This window comes from Selaginella moellendorffii, unplaced genomic scaffold, assembly GCF_000143415.4.
Source record: "Selaginella moellendorffii unplaced genomic scaffold, v1.0 SELMOscaffold_19, whole genome shotgun sequence".
NCBI classification, from domain to species: Eukaryota; Viridiplantae; Streptophyta; class Lycopodiopsida; order Selaginellales; family Selaginellaceae; genus Selaginella; species Selaginella moellendorffii.
The window spans coordinates 705,750-722,971 of NW_003314280.1; the positions used below are offsets into that span (position 1 = coordinate 705,750).

Consider the following 17,222-nt stretch of genomic DNA (forward strand, 5'->3'; position numbering starts at 1 on the left):
AACCCCAACTCGCGAGGGAGTTTTGTCTGGCGCGGTGGTGGGCATGCAAGCTCGTCTACAAATACAAATCTAGGGCTATCAAGAAGAAGAAGCGGCGCCGCCAGGATCCGCCAGTAGGGAGCGCTCGATCGATGGATTGGCGCGGCGTGTAGCTCATTCATTCATTCTCCGCGATCCACGGGACAGTAAGTAAATGGCGGGATCGTCGGCGACGAGGCTCATCCTGACCAGTGGCGGCATCGTTCCAGCTCCAGAATCGCCTCCACCGACCTCGCTGGATTTGCTAGAGGTGAGGCGGCAGTCCGGGGAGGGCTCTAGATGCCGGTTTGGCTGTGCGCTCGGGAAGAACTTGCTGGGGCACGCCTTTGAGGACCGGCACTACGCCAGGATCGTCGAGCACAAGGGGAAGGAGATTGCGATGTTTGGGGTGTATGACGGGCACAAAGGGGGCGAGGTAGCGGACTTCCTCCAGCAGTATCTCTTCGACGCCATCTTGAGTCATCCACGCTTCGATGTGAATCCAAAGGAGGCGATCCGAGAGGCATACTTGGCATTGGACAAGAGGTTTGGTTTCCATCTTCGCTGGCTTGTTCTTCGTGTGATTGTGTTCCTTCCCAGGATTTTAGATCTGGGAAGCGTGAGGAGATCCGGCTCCACGGCCACGACTTGCCTTCTCTTTGATGGATCCAAGCTCATTGTCGCAAACGTCGGGGATTCGCGGGCGGTGCTGTGCCGCGGTGGCGAGGCCGTGGTCGTCTCCGTGGATCACGAACCACAGAAGCCGGAAGAACGTGAGATGGTGAGACCGAAAAATCCGATTATTCCTCCACAGGTGGCAGCTCTGAGAGATTCCCAAAGCAACACGTAGCTCTCTCGAGTGTCGTGATCGTTGTGATCGTTGTCTCCACTTATGGTTTTCTTTTGTTGTGGCTTTGTCAGGTGGAATCCAAAGGTGGAGAAGTGAGCTTAACACTCGGTGGAATCTATCGCGTCGACCGACGGCTGGCCATGTCGAGAGCTTTCGGGGACTACGATCTCAAAGAGCACATCACGGTAGAGCCGGACATATGGGAAGGCGAGCTCTCCTCGGACGATTTCTTCATCGTCGCTAGCGATGGGCTGTGGCACAAGGTGACGAGCGAGGAGGCCGTGAGCGTGGTCCTGGAGGAAGACGAGGCCGTGGTCGCCGCGGAGGAGCTCGTCGAGCTTGCCAAAGTGAAGAGGGAGACCGATGATATAACCATCGTCGTTGTCACGTTGAAGTGAGCGAGCTAACTAATTTTCAGTTCTATCGTCCAGCTTCCAGCCAAGATTCTCTTTCTCCTTTCTCGATTACTTTGATTCATCACTGGTGCAGGAGCTGGTGTTCGCGTTGATTTGCATTCTTGACGCGGAACTCCAGCTCCGAAACGTCGCCGTGGAGACGGCTCAAGCTCTCGTTTTGCCTGTGCAAGAAAGAGAGGTAAGTTTTGACAGAGAAGTTCTTCGTGGCTATGGCAAGTTACCTTCCAAGCTCGTCTCCCATGGTAGCGGACATCTCCTTGAGCTGATCCAGGACGCTGCTCAGGCTCGAGAGAGCTTCATCCTGCTTGGCTCGCTCATCCTTCCCAAGGATTCTCTCTTAAAGCTCGAAACGACGAACAAACAAAACGACTTTACCTGGACGTGGGACTGAAACGTCGAGGCGTGCTGAGGAGGCGAAGACGAAGATTTCGGAGCCGCTCCATTGCCCTCGAAGAACTCTTTCCGATCGGGATGAGCAGCAGCATGGACTGGATTATCTGATGAAAGATCATAGCTATAGCCATGAAAGAGAGAAAGAACTTTAGCTATGTACCGTGGTGGAAGTCCAAGGGCCCGCTCAATTCCTGGCCTCTCTTGGGCCGCCAGGGCCTGGAAAAGATGCCTCCAAGGCTGGCCAGAAGTTTCTCTCCCTGTGATCGATGATCCAAAGTTGTTGACAAGGATAGAACGAAGAAAAGATTTCCAAGTACCTTGTTAAGTTCTTGCTCGAGCACTAGCGCCGACTCGTGCGTGCGCCGGATCTGCTGGCCTTGCTCGTGGAGCTGGACGATCGTCTGCGTCGCCTCGTGCCTCATACCCTCGGCCACGCGGAGGCAGCTCTGGATGGCGGAAGTGGTCTCCTGGGATGTGCCCAGAGCTTGCTGCTGGAGCTCTTGCAGATCTTCGTCATCGCCATCTAGATCCCGGCGATGCCCGGCGCCTGGAGGAGGAGCGGAGGACGCTCGACTGTGATTACTGGGCGAATGATTTCCCAGGAGAGCTTGGCGCTGCTGGAAAGCGCTGGAATCTCGCAGAAGAAGCTCCGCCGAGGGCGATTTGTGAGCCATCCTTGGAGAAAGAAAAATAGGCCAAGAGGGTATCAATGCCGCATTGCGATCGTCGTGACTGACCTAGTGCGGCGATGGCGATGGCGATGGCGACGATCCGGGAGCTGCCTTATAGATCTGTGGCGCCGTGGCAAGGAAAGGGCGAGAGAGGAGGAGATCAAGAGACGCCGCTAGAGAGAACTTGAATGGGACACAAGGAGGGAAACCCAAACGTTATTTTTCTTCTTTAATGGATGGGATTTTTTAGTAGAACACATCGTCAGCGTGTAAATGTGCTGTGAGATTCAAGCTGTCGAGCATTGGCTCCCCGAGCTTGTTCACCGTAAAGCTCGAGATCCCACTGTTGTTTATGTCGATCGCTCGAAATCTATCCAGGAAATCATCGCAAAGTTAGCAACGGCAAAACTTGCGAGTAGAATTATCAAGACTAGAACTATGGGATGCAAGACTTTCTTAAAAGAAAGCTTGTTTACGAGTGAAAAGATCGTACCTTTCCGGTTCTAATCCCAGTGCTGTGCAAATGAGTGCTCGAAGAATCGACTTGTGAGTAACAACGAGCACGGTTTGTCCCTGTCAAGTGAAATAGAAGTAATGAAACTCTCTCTGCGAAAAGAGGGAGAGAGAACGAGCTTACAGATCCGGCGAGCATTTCGGCCCAAGCTTTCTTCGCCCTGCCCCACAGATTGACGACGGGATAGACGCCATTCACGTTGAAGTTCCTTGGATCTTCTCTCCAGGCTTTGAACAGTTCGGGAAACTCTTGCCTTGCGTCCTCTAGAAAAGAAAATGCTTTGTAGACAACCAAGAAGCGTGGCAAAGCTTACGATTTTTCATTCCTTCTAGGAACAGCAGGTTGGCTTCTCCCAAACTCTCAAGAAAAATCAATGGCTCCTCGCGACCAGACCACATAATCTCGGCACTAGACTGCTTCAAAACAACGCTATCAAAGAGATACATGTAGAAGAAAAACTACCACCTTGGCTCGGGAGATGGGACTAGCGTAGCACTTGTCAAACTTAATCTTCGAAAGAGCATGTTTGCACCGTTGTGCTTGCGAAACTCCAATCTCCGTGAGAACCGACTTGTCTGAGCTGCCCTGGATCAAAGGAAACAAGAGATCAAACGAGAAAAATCACTACCACAGCTTACCTGAATCCGGCCCTCCTCGTTCCATGAGCTTAATCCATGCCTCACGAGAAAGAACCTCTTGCCAGCGGCTAGAGGAGTGGGAATTAACGGGTCTGTCGCTCCTCGAAAATCCAGAGCCGTCCCCGTGACCCATTCCAGTGCTCTCGTGGCGTAGCTGGAACTGCCATTCAGCGACAAGCGTCCACTCTCCTCTAAAGTTTTGGATAAGAAGAAAATCTATGCCGATAGAACGATAACGATAGAGAACGACTTACTTGCGGCGGAATTCGAGGAAGAGGCAGCAGTAGAAGTGGACGCGTCGTGAGAAGAAGCCGATGCCCGGATGACAAACCCTACATTGCCGGAATTTCTCCTCCGCTTGGAGGAGGCGATGCAGCTGCCGCCAAGATTGAGCGAGAAGCTCCACCAGCTGCGTGCGAACTGAGCGCTGGCGGAGGAGGAGGCGGCGGAGGAGCAAGAACACGGCGCCACAATGTCCGCCATTGCGGCGGGCAGGATATTTTGAAAATAGAGACGATGCTTAATAGGCTAAAAATCCCCGCGAATATCTTAAGATTCTACCGTACGATTTAAACTGGAAGCTTAAGATATTCGCAAGTACGGATGGAGGTTCATGGATCTAGAGCTCGAGCGTTTCTCTAGGCTGCTACGAGACTGTGGAGACTCGAGAGATTTAGGGCGAGGACGAAAGCTCCACCGAGAGATTCTTAGCGGTGGCGAGCACCTCAGGCACTGCAAGCTTCTCAAGGACCAGCTGATACACATGTACGGGAAATGTGGGAGCGCCGTCGATGCCTGGGACGTGTTCTGCGGGATCAACGGCTCGGATCTCCTTTCCTGGAATCTCATGCTCAGTGCATATGCTCAGAATGGGCAACTGGGAAAAGCGAGAGAAGTGTTTGAACGTATTCCACGGCGAGATGTTTTTACATGGACGGCTATGATCACTGCTTGTCATTGCGGTAATTCCTTAGAACAATCGAAAAACTACTTTGATTCGATGCCGGAAAGAAACGTAGTTACTTGGACGGCCATGGCTACTGCATTTGCCGGAGCTGGGTATTTAGAAGAAGCCCGGATAATCTTCGATAAGATGCCCGAGTGGAATCTTGTGACCTGGAACACCATGGTCGAAGCATATTGTTCCAGCAATGAGTTGGATGAGGCCAAGGTGATCTATGATAGCATGCCCCAAAAGACAATGGGAGCCATGACGTCGTTCATTCGTGTTTATGCAGAGAATGGGGATGTAGAAGCTGCAAAGATTCTATTTGACAGCATGCCTTACCATGATGAAATTTCTTGTGTAAGCGTAATGGCAGGATTTGTATATGACTGTTCTTTAGACCGAGCATTGTTCGTGTTCAACAATATACAATACCAAAGTATATTATCTTGGACATCTATGATCTGGGGTTATATCCAGATGGGCCACCTTGAGGAGGCAAAGGTGGTGTTTGACTCAATGCCTCTCTACAATGTGGTGGCTTTAAATGCTATGCTACAAATTCATGTTATAAACAGAAGTGTCAAGGAAACAAAGCACGTATTTGAGCGAATGTGTCAAAAGAATCTAGTCTCGTGGACTTTGATGCTTTTGGCATATGCCCAAGATGGTTATTTCTTGGATGCTCAGAGATTGTTTGAGAAGATGCCAGAGAGAAACGTTGTAATTTGCAGTGCTTTGATGGAAATGTATACCCAAATGGGGAGTTTGGACCAAGCACTGGATATATTTCATTCGATGCCCATTCATAATGTGGTTTCATGCACAATAGCTTTACAAATCAGATCCTTGTTAGGTAGCAGCATTGAGGATCTTAGGGTGATGCTAGAAAGATTTCCCCAGAAAGACATTGTTTCACTTAATGTAATGCTCGCTGAATATGCCCGAAGAGGGAATATGGACGAAAGCATAAACTTCTTCTATTTTGTAATGCCCTTCCACAACACCTCATCCTACATCCTATTACTTGAATCTTACCTTTACAATGGCCATGTTTTTTCAACAAAAGAAATATACGCAAACATGCCAAAAGAAAGTACTATTGCCTCCAAAGCCATAATAACCGCATATGCCCATTCAGGGCATCTGCTACATGCAAAAACCACCTTTGACAGATCTCTGTGTCGAGATCTTGACATGTGGACAGCTCTGATTTGCGCCTATGGCCGTTGTGCGCAATGCAGAGAAGCCCTAGAGATCTTCCACGAGCTGGTTTCCAGCGGAATCAATCCCGACGCAATCACCTTCTTGAGTTTGCTCTTTGTCTGTAGCCACTCAGGATCTTTAAAAATCGCCCAAGAGTGCTTTTCTTCAATGGTGATTGATTACGAAATCTCACCCATTCCAGACCACTTGAGCTGCATCGTTGACATACTAGATCGCAATTTCCTTGACTCTTGGCTATACTCCAGTTTTCAATTCACTGATTTTTAAAGTGTAGCATTTGGGACCTCCAGAATTAACTGGTTCTTGCTTCTATGTACTTTTACATGCTTTGATATGGGCAATTCCAAATTCTATTATACCTACAGCTGTAGGGCACACTTCTAAGTAGAGCTTACAACACACCATGCTATATATCCCCCATATTTATGCCAGCAAGGCAACTTTGGTCATGTGGAGAACATCTACCATATTCTTTATCAATGCCCAAACCATCAGCATCTATGGGATCATATAACCCTTCATCAGGGATTGAGCATCCATGTTAGTGATGGAGGCTAGTTGTAGTAAATTGTAAAGTCTAAGTGATTAAATTTTCATTCTATTTTAGTACCACTTAAAAGAGTCTTATTTTTAACTTCCATAGGTCTACAGCAGTTTCTACTTGCCTCCGCTTGTTCTTCCTACCAAAACACTCATTGAGTTACATGGTGAGAAACGACCGCACATACCCCGCCACATGGCATCTAGCCTCAAGATCCCACTCTCATGGTGCCGAGAGCGCTGCCGCCAGGATTGCTGCTGCCCCGGCCGAAATATTGCCACCACGGCCTAGAATCCCGTCCTAGCATCACCCTAGCATTGCTGCCATGGCCGCCACGGCCGGATACTGCCCTCGTATAGCTCTTAACACCTGACAAAATCAATCTACAATTCTGTGTTTTATAAACGAATTCAAATTACACTGAGGTTAATTTCTTTGCTTCTGATCAAGCGGCCTGCATTTTGGTTCAGCAATTTCAATGAGGCAGCTGGATGAAAGAATGTATGAAAAGTTTATAACGCACTTAAGCTCTTGTCCTGGAAAGCAGAATTGACTTGGGGAGAGAGTATGGTGATAATGATATAATCAGGCATGAAACTTCTAACATCACATAATATCAGCTGGGGTGGAGATAGTGCTTGATAGGTGCCTAAAAGGAGTGCTGCCACTCTCTTCTCAGTGCATGCAAATGTATCAGAACTTAGGAAAGCGCTGAGGATATTGGAGTTGAATCCATACGTTGTTGACTTATATCCAACTTGTCGTTTAGGATCTTCTAATATTGGTTTTACCACCTAAATTGGGAAATAAAAACCGTGAAGAGAAGGAACTTTCATGTCTTTTGGTAATAGAATTTTCTTACTTAGGTAAGAAGAAATGAAGAAATATTTCTCACTGGTTTTCTATTTATCTTATCTTGTTAATAAAGCATACTTTATGAGTGATGGATATACATGGAATTGTTTACCTTATTCTTTAAGAGTTTCTAATGCAGATATTTGTAAATGTGAAAATGATATTTTTCATTCCCTTAATCGAAATCAAACTGGAAGACTATCATTTACTCATGGTCTTGTAAAAGTAACTGCATATATTGCAATCCATAGTAGTGTAACTTCAAGTGATTTAAATGAAGCTTTGAACATAATATGGGATAAATGCATAACACCTTTTAATAAAGGTGGAGCTGTATATCTAAGAAATGGGTCACTTAATGTAAGAATTGAGGCAATAAGAACTGAGTTATCTCTAGAGGTATCAGAAAATCCTCAACTTGCTAAACAAAATTGCTAATGTAAGAAGGTTATTTTATTATTGACTATAATTTTAGTCATTTATTTTTTCCAAAAATAATTGTGAAAAAAATTAATACTTATAATATTTAAATGCAGTTTCTACAATTGTAATATTAGAATTTTAAAACTCCAATCTAATGAGAATCTTGTATATTAAATATATGAAAAATAAGTCAATGTCATTTCTAATTGAGTGATAAATTTCTGCAATACCACTATTAATTTCAACTTCTCTAAGCTCCAATGGAGCTTGGAAGTCCACAAGCTCCAAGTTCCAATTGTTGTGCCTCCAAGTGATACTTACCTCAAGTGTTGCTCCTCTAAATAAGTGTTGCTTGCCTCCAAGTGTTCTACCTCTAAATGTTACTTTCTCCAAGTTGTTGTGCCTCTAAGTGTTATTTCCCTCAAAATATCAATTTTTATACTTCCAAGTTTTGCCACTAAATGTTGCTTACCTCAAAGTGTTGTGAAGTGTTATGCCTCCAAAGTGTTGCTTGTGTGACTTCACCTCCAAGTGTTGTGCCTCTAAATGTTGTTTGAAGTGTTATTGAACTATTGCTTAATTTGCTAGGTGTCAAGAGTTTGTCGTTGTGAGGAGAGGAAATAACAAAACTGCTAATAAAAATACTAAAATAATGAAGAATTTTCTTTTTATGATGAACATTGTGAGTATAAAGTCCTTAAAACCGTACTTTTCTAAAGGTTTTATAAATTAATTTAACTTCTAGCTAATCCAAAAACTTACTAGGTATAGGAATCTACATATGAAACTCATAGTGAGAATTTATTGTTAAACATATAAAACCAAAAGTTAGATCAATTGAAGAAAGAAAAAATTAAAGGAATTCTAAAATCACTATATATATATAGAGATGTATATCCTTTAATGTATCTTTATGTTTTAAAATTCTATGAATAATAATTTCAAATGATATTTTCATAAGAATACGACATATTTTCCTTAACCTGAAAAAAAATATTATATGAAATAAGTTATGATGTTTTTAAGAGTAGCATGTTAAGATGTATATGCATATATTATGCAATAAGCTCAAAAAAAGACACATTTTATTTGACTCTATTACCAGTGTGAATTTTTATACCTTATATATATTTATATTTATTTAAATTATAATTTTAAAATATTAATTAAATAAATTATTTTTATTTGAAAAAAACTTTAACTAATATTTTATAAAAAAATTAAAAAAATTTAATAGGTAAATATAACTAATAAATAATAAACTAAAATGAAAAAGCTATTTTTTTATAAACTTTAATAGAGAGAACTATTCTTAAAAAATCTTAACATAAAGCTTTGAGAAAAGGAATAATGAAAATAATTCTCAAAAAATTAATGTAATGTCTTTTATGAATATATATATATATATATATATATATATATATATATATATATATATATATATATATATATATATATATGTGAGGGCCAAGTGTACGGCTACGATGCCGTATACTAATATTAGCGTAGTGGATTTTGGTAGCCATCGGATTGGTTTCAATCCGGACCACTCGCTCCTGTATATAAGCTAGGGTTTTTGGGTTAATTGATATGCACATTTCTGTATTCCCTTTCCATATTCCATGCACTCACATTGGTGGAGATGAGGGGCACCTTTGATTGTCCCTTGGGAGTGCTTGGATTTGGGATTTCGGTTTAGATCTAGCTTTTGCATTGTCTAGATCTAGCTTTTTCCATTTCCTTTCTTTTGTTCTTTCCTTTCAGGATTTTGGTTTAGATCTAGCTTTTTGCATTATCTAGATCTACCATTTCTTTCTAGCTTTTTGTCATTTCTCTTCTTTTGCTCTTTCTTTCTCATTCATTTTCATGGCCGATCCGCAATCTCCTCCTTTGACTCTAGAGCAGCAGTTGGTTCAATTGCTTGATGCTATGCGCCTGCAATTGAACAACCAAACTCAGTTGATGGCGGCGTTCACGGCACATGGTACAACTCCTCCTGCTTTTGGTGCCAATCCTCGCGTTCGGCCGGAGTTCTTTCGTGGGAATCCTGGGGATGCTGTGTACCATTGGTTCGATCACTTCACGGTGATTGCCACATATCATTCTTGGGATGATGCTCGGCGTTTGCGTGAGTTCCCCACATGTCTTCAAGGGACGGCATTGTAGTGGTACAATGGATTGAGCGCAGCTACTCGTGGCGATTGGAGTGTTCTTCCGGACGTCTTCAAACGCGCCTTCGGACACACCGACGATTGTGATGATGCCTTCCAACAATTGCATCGTCTTCGCCAAGGGCCATCTGAGTCGGTGATGCAATTTGGCGTTCGTTTCCGAAGTCTTTTGCTTCGTGCGGAGCCAAATATGTCGGAGCGGATCAAGCTAGGAATGCTGTGGCCAGCACTTCGTCAAGATTTTGTCGGACTTGTGCATGCACTTGCTCCTGCCACTCTTGACGATGCTCTTCGCTTGGCACAACGTTATGAGACGTCGCCTCTTCCACTTCTTGCTACACGTCCTTCAGCTCCACTTCCTATGAGTGATGGTCCTGTTCCCATGGAGGTTGATGCTGCTGCTACTCGAGTCCAAGGACAAGGGCGAGGACGTGGTCGTGGCCGTGACATTCGTTGCTGGGCGTGTGATGAAGTTGGTCATACTTATCGGCGTTGTCGGTGCTTTCCGGATTGGCGACCTCCATTTCCTGGGTGGAGACCTTGGCGTCAGCAACGTCCCGTTGGTGCTGCTGCGGTGGAAGGTTTGGATACCGAGGTGCATTCGGGAAACGAGGAGTCGCGCGAGTAATGGAGGGACCTTGCGCGAATAAGTTAGTGACCCCTCCATCTTTCTTTCGGGAGTATCATCAAGGGGTTCACTCGGCACCGGTTCATCCAGTGTTTACTTTCCAAGCTCGTTTTTATAACAAGAGGTCTCCTATTCTTCTCTCCGTGTTGGTTGATATAGGTTCGAGTTTATCTTCTATTGCTCGACCTGTTGCCACACGTTGTCGTCTACACTTGCGTCGTGTGGCGGATCCAGTTTTCATTCTTTATGGCAACGGCCGTACACATGCATGTGCACGAGATGAGGCGGACCTGGTTGTGCGTGTGGGCGATCTCGAGCTTGAGTTGCAGTCGTTGCGGGTGGTGCCGAGTCAAGCTTTTGACCTCATTCTTGGTATGGATTGGTTGCAGCACAATCATGCCAAGTGTGACTTTGAGGCTTTTCCCCCTTGTCTCATACTTCCTTATGTTTCATCCATTCCTCTCACTTCTGTACCTCTTCGTCCCTCTACTTCTACCTCTGCTTCCATTACTTTTGTTCCCCCATTATTTCCTCTTGTGTTTCCATCTTGTTCTGCTCTTCCCTTTTCCGATCCCTCCGATGATCTTTGTGTTGCAGCTGTTGATCAGCTCATGAAGGAGTATTCTGATCTCTTTGAATTTGACCTATCGTCAGGGGCCAAGATTGCCAGACGTCATCCCATTCCAACCGGGGATGCTCGTCCAATCAAGGTTCCTATTCGTCGGCGGTCACCCAAGGAGATCAAGATTTTACGTGCAAACGTCAAGGAGATGTTGGAGAAGGGTGTTATTCGGAAGTCGCGGAGTCCTTGGGCATGTGAACCTCATCTTGTGATGAAGCCTGATGGGAGTATTCGTTTCTGCATCGACTATCGTCCGTTAAATGAAGTGACGATCCCGGACGTGTACCCTCTTCCTCACACTGCTGATCTCTTGGATCGTCTGGGGCGAAGTCGTTGGTTCACCAAGCTAGATCTTGCTTCTGGGTATTGGCAAGTACCGATGGCTGAAGACGATATTCCTAAAACTGTTTTTCGTACACCATTTGGTTTGTACGAGTTTTTGGTGATGCCGTTTGGTTTGAACAATGCTCCAGCAACTTTTCAGCGAATGATGGACGAGGTTCTTTGCGATATGCCAGAGGTGACGGCTGACTTCATTGATGATGTCTTGATCCACTCGGAGGGGACGTGGGAGGAGCATGTTCGTGATGTTTGTAAAGTGTTGGATCGGCTACGCGACGTTGGTTTAAAGCTGAAGCGGTCGAAGTGCGTGTTTGGGTCCAAGGACACAACTTATCTTGGGTACCGTATTTCTCGTGAGGGTTTGCAAGTTGATCCTGACAAACTTGTGGCTGTTCTAAAGTTCCCTACTCTGAAGTGTGTGAATGATGTGCAGCGCTTTTTGGGTAAGGTGCAGTATCTCGGTCGTTTTGTGGATCATCTTTCCGATCGCACTTTACCATTGCGAGCATTGCTGAAGTCATCAACGTCATCTTTCATCTGGTCTCCCGATTGTGAGCGGGCGTTCGTGAATCTCAAAGAGCTATTGACGACTCCTCCGGTTTTGGCATATCCTGACTACACTCGACCTTTTATTTTGCGCGTGGATGCTTCTGACATTGGTCTTGGAGGTGTGTTGATGCAAGAGAGCTCGAGTGTGCCTGGTCAGCGCCATCCCATTGCATACATAAGCCGTACATTACAACCAGCGGAGATGAACTACTCCACGACGGAGAAGGAGTGTTTAGCAGCAGTCTGGGGTTTCGAGAAACTTCATGCCTATCTACATGGTTCTCGGACGTTACTTGAAGGTGACCATGCTGCTGTTACTTCATTATTGAAGTGGAAGAACCTGGTTGGTCGTACGGCTCGATGGGCTTTGAAGCTTCAGATATATGATTTCGATGTTGTTCATCGCCCAGGGAGTTCTATGGCTGATGCTGATGCCCTTTCTCGAGCTCCTCTTCCTTCTCCACTCACTTCTCATGTTTCTGATGAACCTGTTGTTCCAGCATCTGTGGATTTTCTAGATGAGGATTCTGTGCTGTCGGCGGTTGCTGTCCTTGACGTTCAGTGTCCACAGGGCGTAGAGCAAGATCTACCTTCTCTGGATGAGGTTCGCGAGGCTCAAAAGATTGAGCCGTGGATTCGAAGGCTTCGAGATGGGTTTGAGAATCCTGCATCACTTGCTGATGACTTGCCTTTTCGGCATTTACATTCTCAATATCGCCTTGAAGATGGCCTTCTTTATTTTGTGGGGACGGATCCTGATGCTCATTTACGGCTGGTGGTGCCTTCGGTGTTTATTCCGCGGTTTCTCCATGCCTACCATGATTCTCCTATTCTAGGTGGGCATATGGGACACCATCGTGTCACCGAGAAGTTGCGCAGATCTTTCTATTGACCAGAGATGCGACGTGATATTATCCGGTATGTGCGTAGCTGCGTTTGGTGCCAAGCTCGTAATACTCCCCCTTGTGCTGCGGAAGGACGGTTGGAGTCAATCGCAGTTTCTCGTCCATTTGAGTTAGTGGCGTTTGATCTTATGGGACCTTTTCCGCGATCGACTGCTGGCAATGAGTATGTTATTATTGCTTCTGACTACTTGACTCGTTGGGTGGAAGTTGGTGCTCTTGCTAGTGCCTCTGCAACTGCTGTTGGATACTTCCTCCTCAATCGAGTGGTGTTCCAGCATTCTTGTCCAGAACGGATTCTTTCGGATAATGGTCCTGCATTTATGGCTGAGGTATTTCATGTTTTGACATCTCGGTTGGGGATACGCCACACTTTTACGAGTGCTTATCATCCACAATCAGACGGTCTGGTGGAACGGCTCGTTCGGACATTCAAAGGGATGATTGCGAAGTATGTGAACTTTCAACATTCGGATTGGGATGGTTATTTGCCGTCTCTTCGGTATGCTTATGTCACAGGGGTGCAGAGTTCTGTTGGTGCTTCACCATATAAACTTCTATATGGTCATGATCCAATATTACCAACAGAGCTAGGTTTACCTTCGCGATTGCCACGAGCTCCTGATGCTAGGTCATGGGATCAATATTTGACAAGCATTCTTCCACTTGTCCGAGCAGAGTCTGCTGAACACTTAGGCCGCGTACAAGTGGGACAACAACGGCGCTACAATTCCCATCATCGTCCACCAGCGGAGTACAAAGTGGATGATTTGGTGTTAGTCCGTTTTCCCCATCTTACGGTACGTGGTTTATCTAAGGGGCTCCTTGCGCAGTGGAAAGGACCGTATCGGGTGTTGCGGCAAGTTGGACCACAAGTTTATGAGGTTCGGCATGACGTTCAGCAGGCTGATCCTCCGGAGATTGTGCATGTGCAGCGGTTAAAACGCTTCATACAGAGGGATCAGGAGCAGTTAATACCGTCTACAGATCCACCGATGCCTCCTCCTGACGTTCCTCCAGATCCTGGCCCATCTACAAGAGAACCCTAACGGCCTTCCATTATTCCGAGAGGAGGGGATGATGTGAGGGCCAAGTGTACGGCTACGATGCCGTATACTAATATTAGCGTAGTGGATTTTGGTAGCCGTCGGATTGGTTTCAATCCGGACCACTCGCTCCTGTATATAAGCTAGGGTTTTTGGGTTAATTGATATGCACATTTCTGTATTCCCTTTCCATATTCCATGCACTCACATATATATATATATGGAAAAATTATACATTAAATACACTAAATACTTTTTAAAAATTTATCTTGATTCTTACTGATTTATTAAGAAATATCTAACAATTTAATTTAGTAAGTGTAATATCACTTGAAATATCTAGAGATAAATCAGTTCTTATTGGCTCAATTCTTACATTTAATGACCCATTATTCAGATATACACTTCCACCTCTTCTAGAAGGTGTTATGCATTTATCCCATATTATATTCAAAGCTTCATTTAAATCATTTGGAGTCATGTTACTATGTATCCCAATATAGGCAGTTACTTTTGTAAGACCACGAGTAAAAGATATTCTTCCTGTTCTATTTTGATTAAGAGCATGAAAAATATCATTTTCACAATTACAAATGTCTAATTCAGAAGCTTCTAAATGATAAGATGTACACATCCATCTATATCCATCACTCATTGAGTAAATTTTGTTTACCAGATAAGATAAATAAAAAATCAGTGAACAATATTTCTTCATTTCAAAACATAATTACCAAATAACATAAATACATAAAGACATATATATATATATATATATATATAGCTTCTGGTGGTAAAACCAAGACTAGAAGAATATTCTAACAAGAAGATATAAATCAGTCATACATCCCCTACTTACCTTATACATGTTAGAGAGCTAGACATAGGATCCAGCAACCTGTGGATCTAGCTCCAGTATCCTTTGGGCAATTCTTTCACCCTTTTCTAAGTTCTGATGCATTTGGCAAGCACTAAGAAGAGTGTTCCATGCTGTGGCAGAAGGTGCCCCATCAAGTAGCACCCCAAATCAGCCATACACATGTAGTGCTCAAACTTGCCCACCACTACAAAGTTATCCCTCATCGACAAAAAAGTGCTGCCACCCCTGCTCGAAAAGCCCAGCATGGCTGCAAGCAATCAATATGATTACAAATGTTATATTGTTGGGTGGACAGCCATTGTTCACCAAAAGAGCTCCAATGCTGCAGTGTTTGATCCATGCTTGCAGTAGGTGGTGAGCATGGTGTTCCAAGAGATGATTTTGGAACCTTGGATGTTCTAGAAGATCTCTTGAGTGCTAGCAAGTCTCAGCAAGACACTTGTTGTACATGGTGATGAGTGTGTTGCACATGACGATGTCCAACTCCACCCTATGCTGGCTGGTGGAGTAGCCCAAGTCTCCAATCTTCACACATGTCTTTGTGATCATGATGAATGCTATGTTGTTCTAAATCCCTGTGGAGCCAAAGGTGCTCATCTTGCAACAACCCAGCTTGCTACTTCAGTAAATGAGGCTGAGTATTGATGTGACTTGGTCATGCATTTAACCAAAGATCACAGCTCGAACACATTGTTTTCATCAGGGACTCACAGTTCATCATCTGTCAACTTAATGGCAAATACCAGGTTTGGAAGGTGTGAGGAATGTGGCTGCTACTGCAGCTTCTGGATCACAATCTACAGAACTCACCAGATTTTCTTGGCACCAAGATTGACTGGATTGTGAATCTAAATGCTAATCTTTACTAGTTGGTTTCTTAGGCAAAACACCCTGTCAAAGAAAGCTGTAGGAGGAATCTAGTCCTCAAATAAAGAAGCAGGACTGACCATGTGATCACTCACCACCTAGTCTTGAAATAAAGAGGCTGGGCTGTTCTCACTCACAATTGTTGTTCCCACTTCAAAAGTGGCAAACACCATATGCTACACATACTGCATTGGTGTACCATGTTGAAGTCCTTGAGATAGAACTACAACTTAGGGAAGATCCTCTAGATAAGATTCATGAAAAATGATATTGTCAAAAAATCCTCCACTTGGAAGATCTGCAACTCTTGAAGTTGGCCATCAACTTAATATTTAGTAGATGTGAGTTGCTAAAATATTGGATCTTTTGCCAAGCAGGCTTGATATTGTCTATAAGAATGACCTGGTGGGTGATGCTATCTATAGGAACATTTGGAAGCTGAAAATAGTCCTAGGCAAATATATCCTTGTACCTCTAAAAAATCTTTAATAGTCGTGTCACATATACAGGAGGAAAAGTATATGCGATCAAGATACTAGTGAAGTGGACCTTATGGACTCTAGAATCTAGAGCTAGAGGTGTCTCAAGATCAGGAGAGTGTGGCCATTCTCTACTGAAGAAACAAAAGAAGAGCCTTTCTCCTTCTTGATATGTATCATTACAGCTTGGAGATTCTATACTTCTAGGACACTCTAAAAGTTGACCTATTGGAAGTATCCCTTGAGATCCATGGCATGTTGCCAAAGGTCTCTAAAATTGTTGGAGATTGAGAAATGGTTGGTGAAAAGTTGATGACAAGATGAAGCATGCATTATCTTTATCCTCCTCAACAATATAAATGGAATGTTTATTTCACATAAGGGTGTACATTCAATGAGGTTGGTAAAGAGATAGAGATGGATATGACAAGACAAGAGTTCTCATTTCTAGGGCCTTAAAACTTGGGGATTTTTCATAGTAAGAGGAAAGGCATTCTTCTCTTTAGAATGAGGTATCAATTAAGTTGTGTGGCGATCAACCAACAAAAAAGCAAGAATAAAGCTTAAAGATGTGGATTCAAATTTATATATTTTTTTGTAAAATACAAATGCCTAAAACCTAAAATAGAGCTGAAGGTGTGCCATTTGGTAGTATCTAAAGCAAAAGTCCAACAATATTCAACCAACAAAAGAGCAAGACTAAAGCTTAAAGATATGGATTCAAGCTTATATATTTTTTGTAAGACATAGCTCCTTTTAAGTCCCAAAATAGAGTTGAAGGTGATTAATAAGTTTTAAAAAAGGGATAAAAGACATGTGGCAAGTGTTGTAACATATGGAAGTGTCGAAATCAAGTCCAAGGTCAACTCTAAAATCAAGTCTAATGCCAAGTCCAAAATGGGGTACAATCAAAGTCTAAAATCAAGCCCAAAATCGAGTTTGAGCAAACATAAGGACACTTAACCCTAAATATTCTAAAACCTTTAACTGATTGGAAAAGGGGGTGAACAATCATCTTCTAAACCCTAAGTCTTAACAGGATAGTAAAGGGAGGGAACCAATGTGACTAAAGAAAATCATACCCATATATGTAATGAACCAAACTCCCTGAGGAATAATAGGCTAAATAATCCTCAAAATCATAATCGGAACGATAATAGTTCATCAGATAAGAGCAAGTCTGGGATCCTCAGATCGACCGCAGCAGCAGCTGCCTGCGTCGCCGGTTTTGAGGGTCACCTTTTTTT

At 43.9% G+C, this 17,222-nt stretch overlaps 4 protein-coding genes across 5 annotated transcripts; 2 read left to right on the top strand and 2 right to left on the bottom strand.

Annotated features, from left to right (window-relative positions):
- Positions 1–35: 35 nt before the first annotated feature.
- LOC9651284 (probable protein phosphatase 2C 28) lies at positions 36–1,296 on the top strand. Its single transcript, XM_002972223.3, has 3 exons — positions 36–564; positions 619–799; positions 940–1,296. Exons 1-3 carry the CDS (start codon positions 194–196, stop codon positions 1,264–1,266), a joined length of 879 nt encoding a protein of 292 aa, XP_002972269.2. The 5' UTR covers positions 36–193; the 3' UTR covers positions 1,267–1,296.
- Positions 1,233–2,560, bottom strand: LOC9650607 (SNAP25 homologous protein SNAP33). 2 transcript variants are annotated; one of them, XM_024677190.1, is made up of 6 exons: positions 2,415–2,560; positions 1,995–2,352; positions 1,838–1,934; positions 1,660–1,781; positions 1,506–1,603; positions 1,233–1,445 (listed from the first exon to the last, which is right to left on the bottom strand). In XM_024677190.1, exons 2-6 carry the CDS (start codon positions 2,349–2,351, stop codon positions 1,346–1,348), a joined length of 774 nt encoding a protein of 257 aa, XP_024532958.1. In that variant the 5' UTR covers position 2,352; positions 2,415–2,560; the 3' UTR covers positions 1,233–1,345. The 2 variants fall into 2 exon arrangements, with proteins under 2 accessions (XP_024532958.1, XP_024532957.1); XM_024677189.1 differs by having other exon boundaries at positions 1,995–2,560.
- On the bottom strand, positions 2,553–4,024 carry LOC9651285 (probable 2-carboxy-D-arabinitol-1-phosphatase). The gene is made up of 7 exons (XM_002972421.2): positions 3,755–4,024; positions 3,501–3,691; positions 3,328–3,447; positions 3,176–3,275; positions 2,986–3,125; positions 2,842–2,921; positions 2,553–2,718 (listed from the first exon to the last, which is right to left on the bottom strand). Exons 1-7 carry the CDS (start codon positions 3,981–3,983, stop codon positions 2,595–2,597), a joined length of 984 nt encoding a protein of 327 aa, XP_002972467.1. The 5' UTR covers positions 3,984–4,024; the 3' UTR covers positions 2,553–2,594.
- An 89-nt stretch (positions 4,025–4,113) lies between these two features.
- On the top strand, positions 4,114–5,940 carry LOC112347103 (pentatricopeptide repeat-containing protein At4g02750-like). Its single transcript, XM_024677441.1, has one exon. The coding sequence runs from the start codon at positions 4,114–4,116 to the stop codon at positions 5,938–5,940; it is 1,827 nt and encodes a 608-aa protein (XP_024533209.1).
- Positions 5,941–17,222: the final 11,282 nt, after the last annotated feature.

Coding starts and splice junctions, on each gene's coding strand:
- LOC9651284 (XM_002972223.3), top strand. CDS start 194: ATGGCGGGATCGTCGGCGACGAGGCTCATCCTGACCAGTGGCGGCATC. Junction 565..618: donor TACTTGGCATTGGACAAGAG/GTTTGGTTTCCA, acceptor GTTCCTTCCCAG/GATTTTAGATCTGGGAAGCG. Junction 800..939: donor AGCCGGAAGAACGTGAGATG/GTGAGACCGAAA, acceptor TGGCTTTGTCAG/GTGGAATCCAAAGGTGGAGA.
- LOC9650607 (XM_024677190.1), bottom strand. CDS start 2,351: ATGGCTCACAAATCGCCCTCGGCGGAGCTTCTTCTGCGAGATTCCAGC. Junction 1,935..1,994: donor TCGAGCAAGAACTTAACAAG/GTACTTGGAAAT, acceptor CATCGATCACAG/GGAGAGAAACTTCTGGCCAG. Junction 1,604..1,659: donor CGTTTCAGTCCCACGTCCAG/GTAAAGTCGTTT, acceptor ATCCTTGGGAAG/GATGAGCGAGCCAAGCAGGA.
- LOC9651285 (XM_002972421.2), bottom strand. CDS start 3,983: ATGGCGGACATTGTGGCGCCGTGTTCTTGCTCCTCCGCCGCCTCCTCC. Junction 3,126..3,175: donor CCTAGAAGGAATGAAAAATC/GTAAGCTTTGCC, acceptor TTTCTTTTCTAG/AGGACGCAAGGCAAGAGTTT. Junction 2,719..2,841: donor CTGGGATTAGAACCGGAAAG/GTACGATCTTTT, acceptor TTTCCTGGATAG/ATTTCGAGCGATCGACATAA.
- LOC112347103 (XM_024677441.1), top strand. CDS start 4,114: ATGGATCTAGAGCTCGAGCGTTTCTCTAGGCTGCTACGAGACTGTGGA.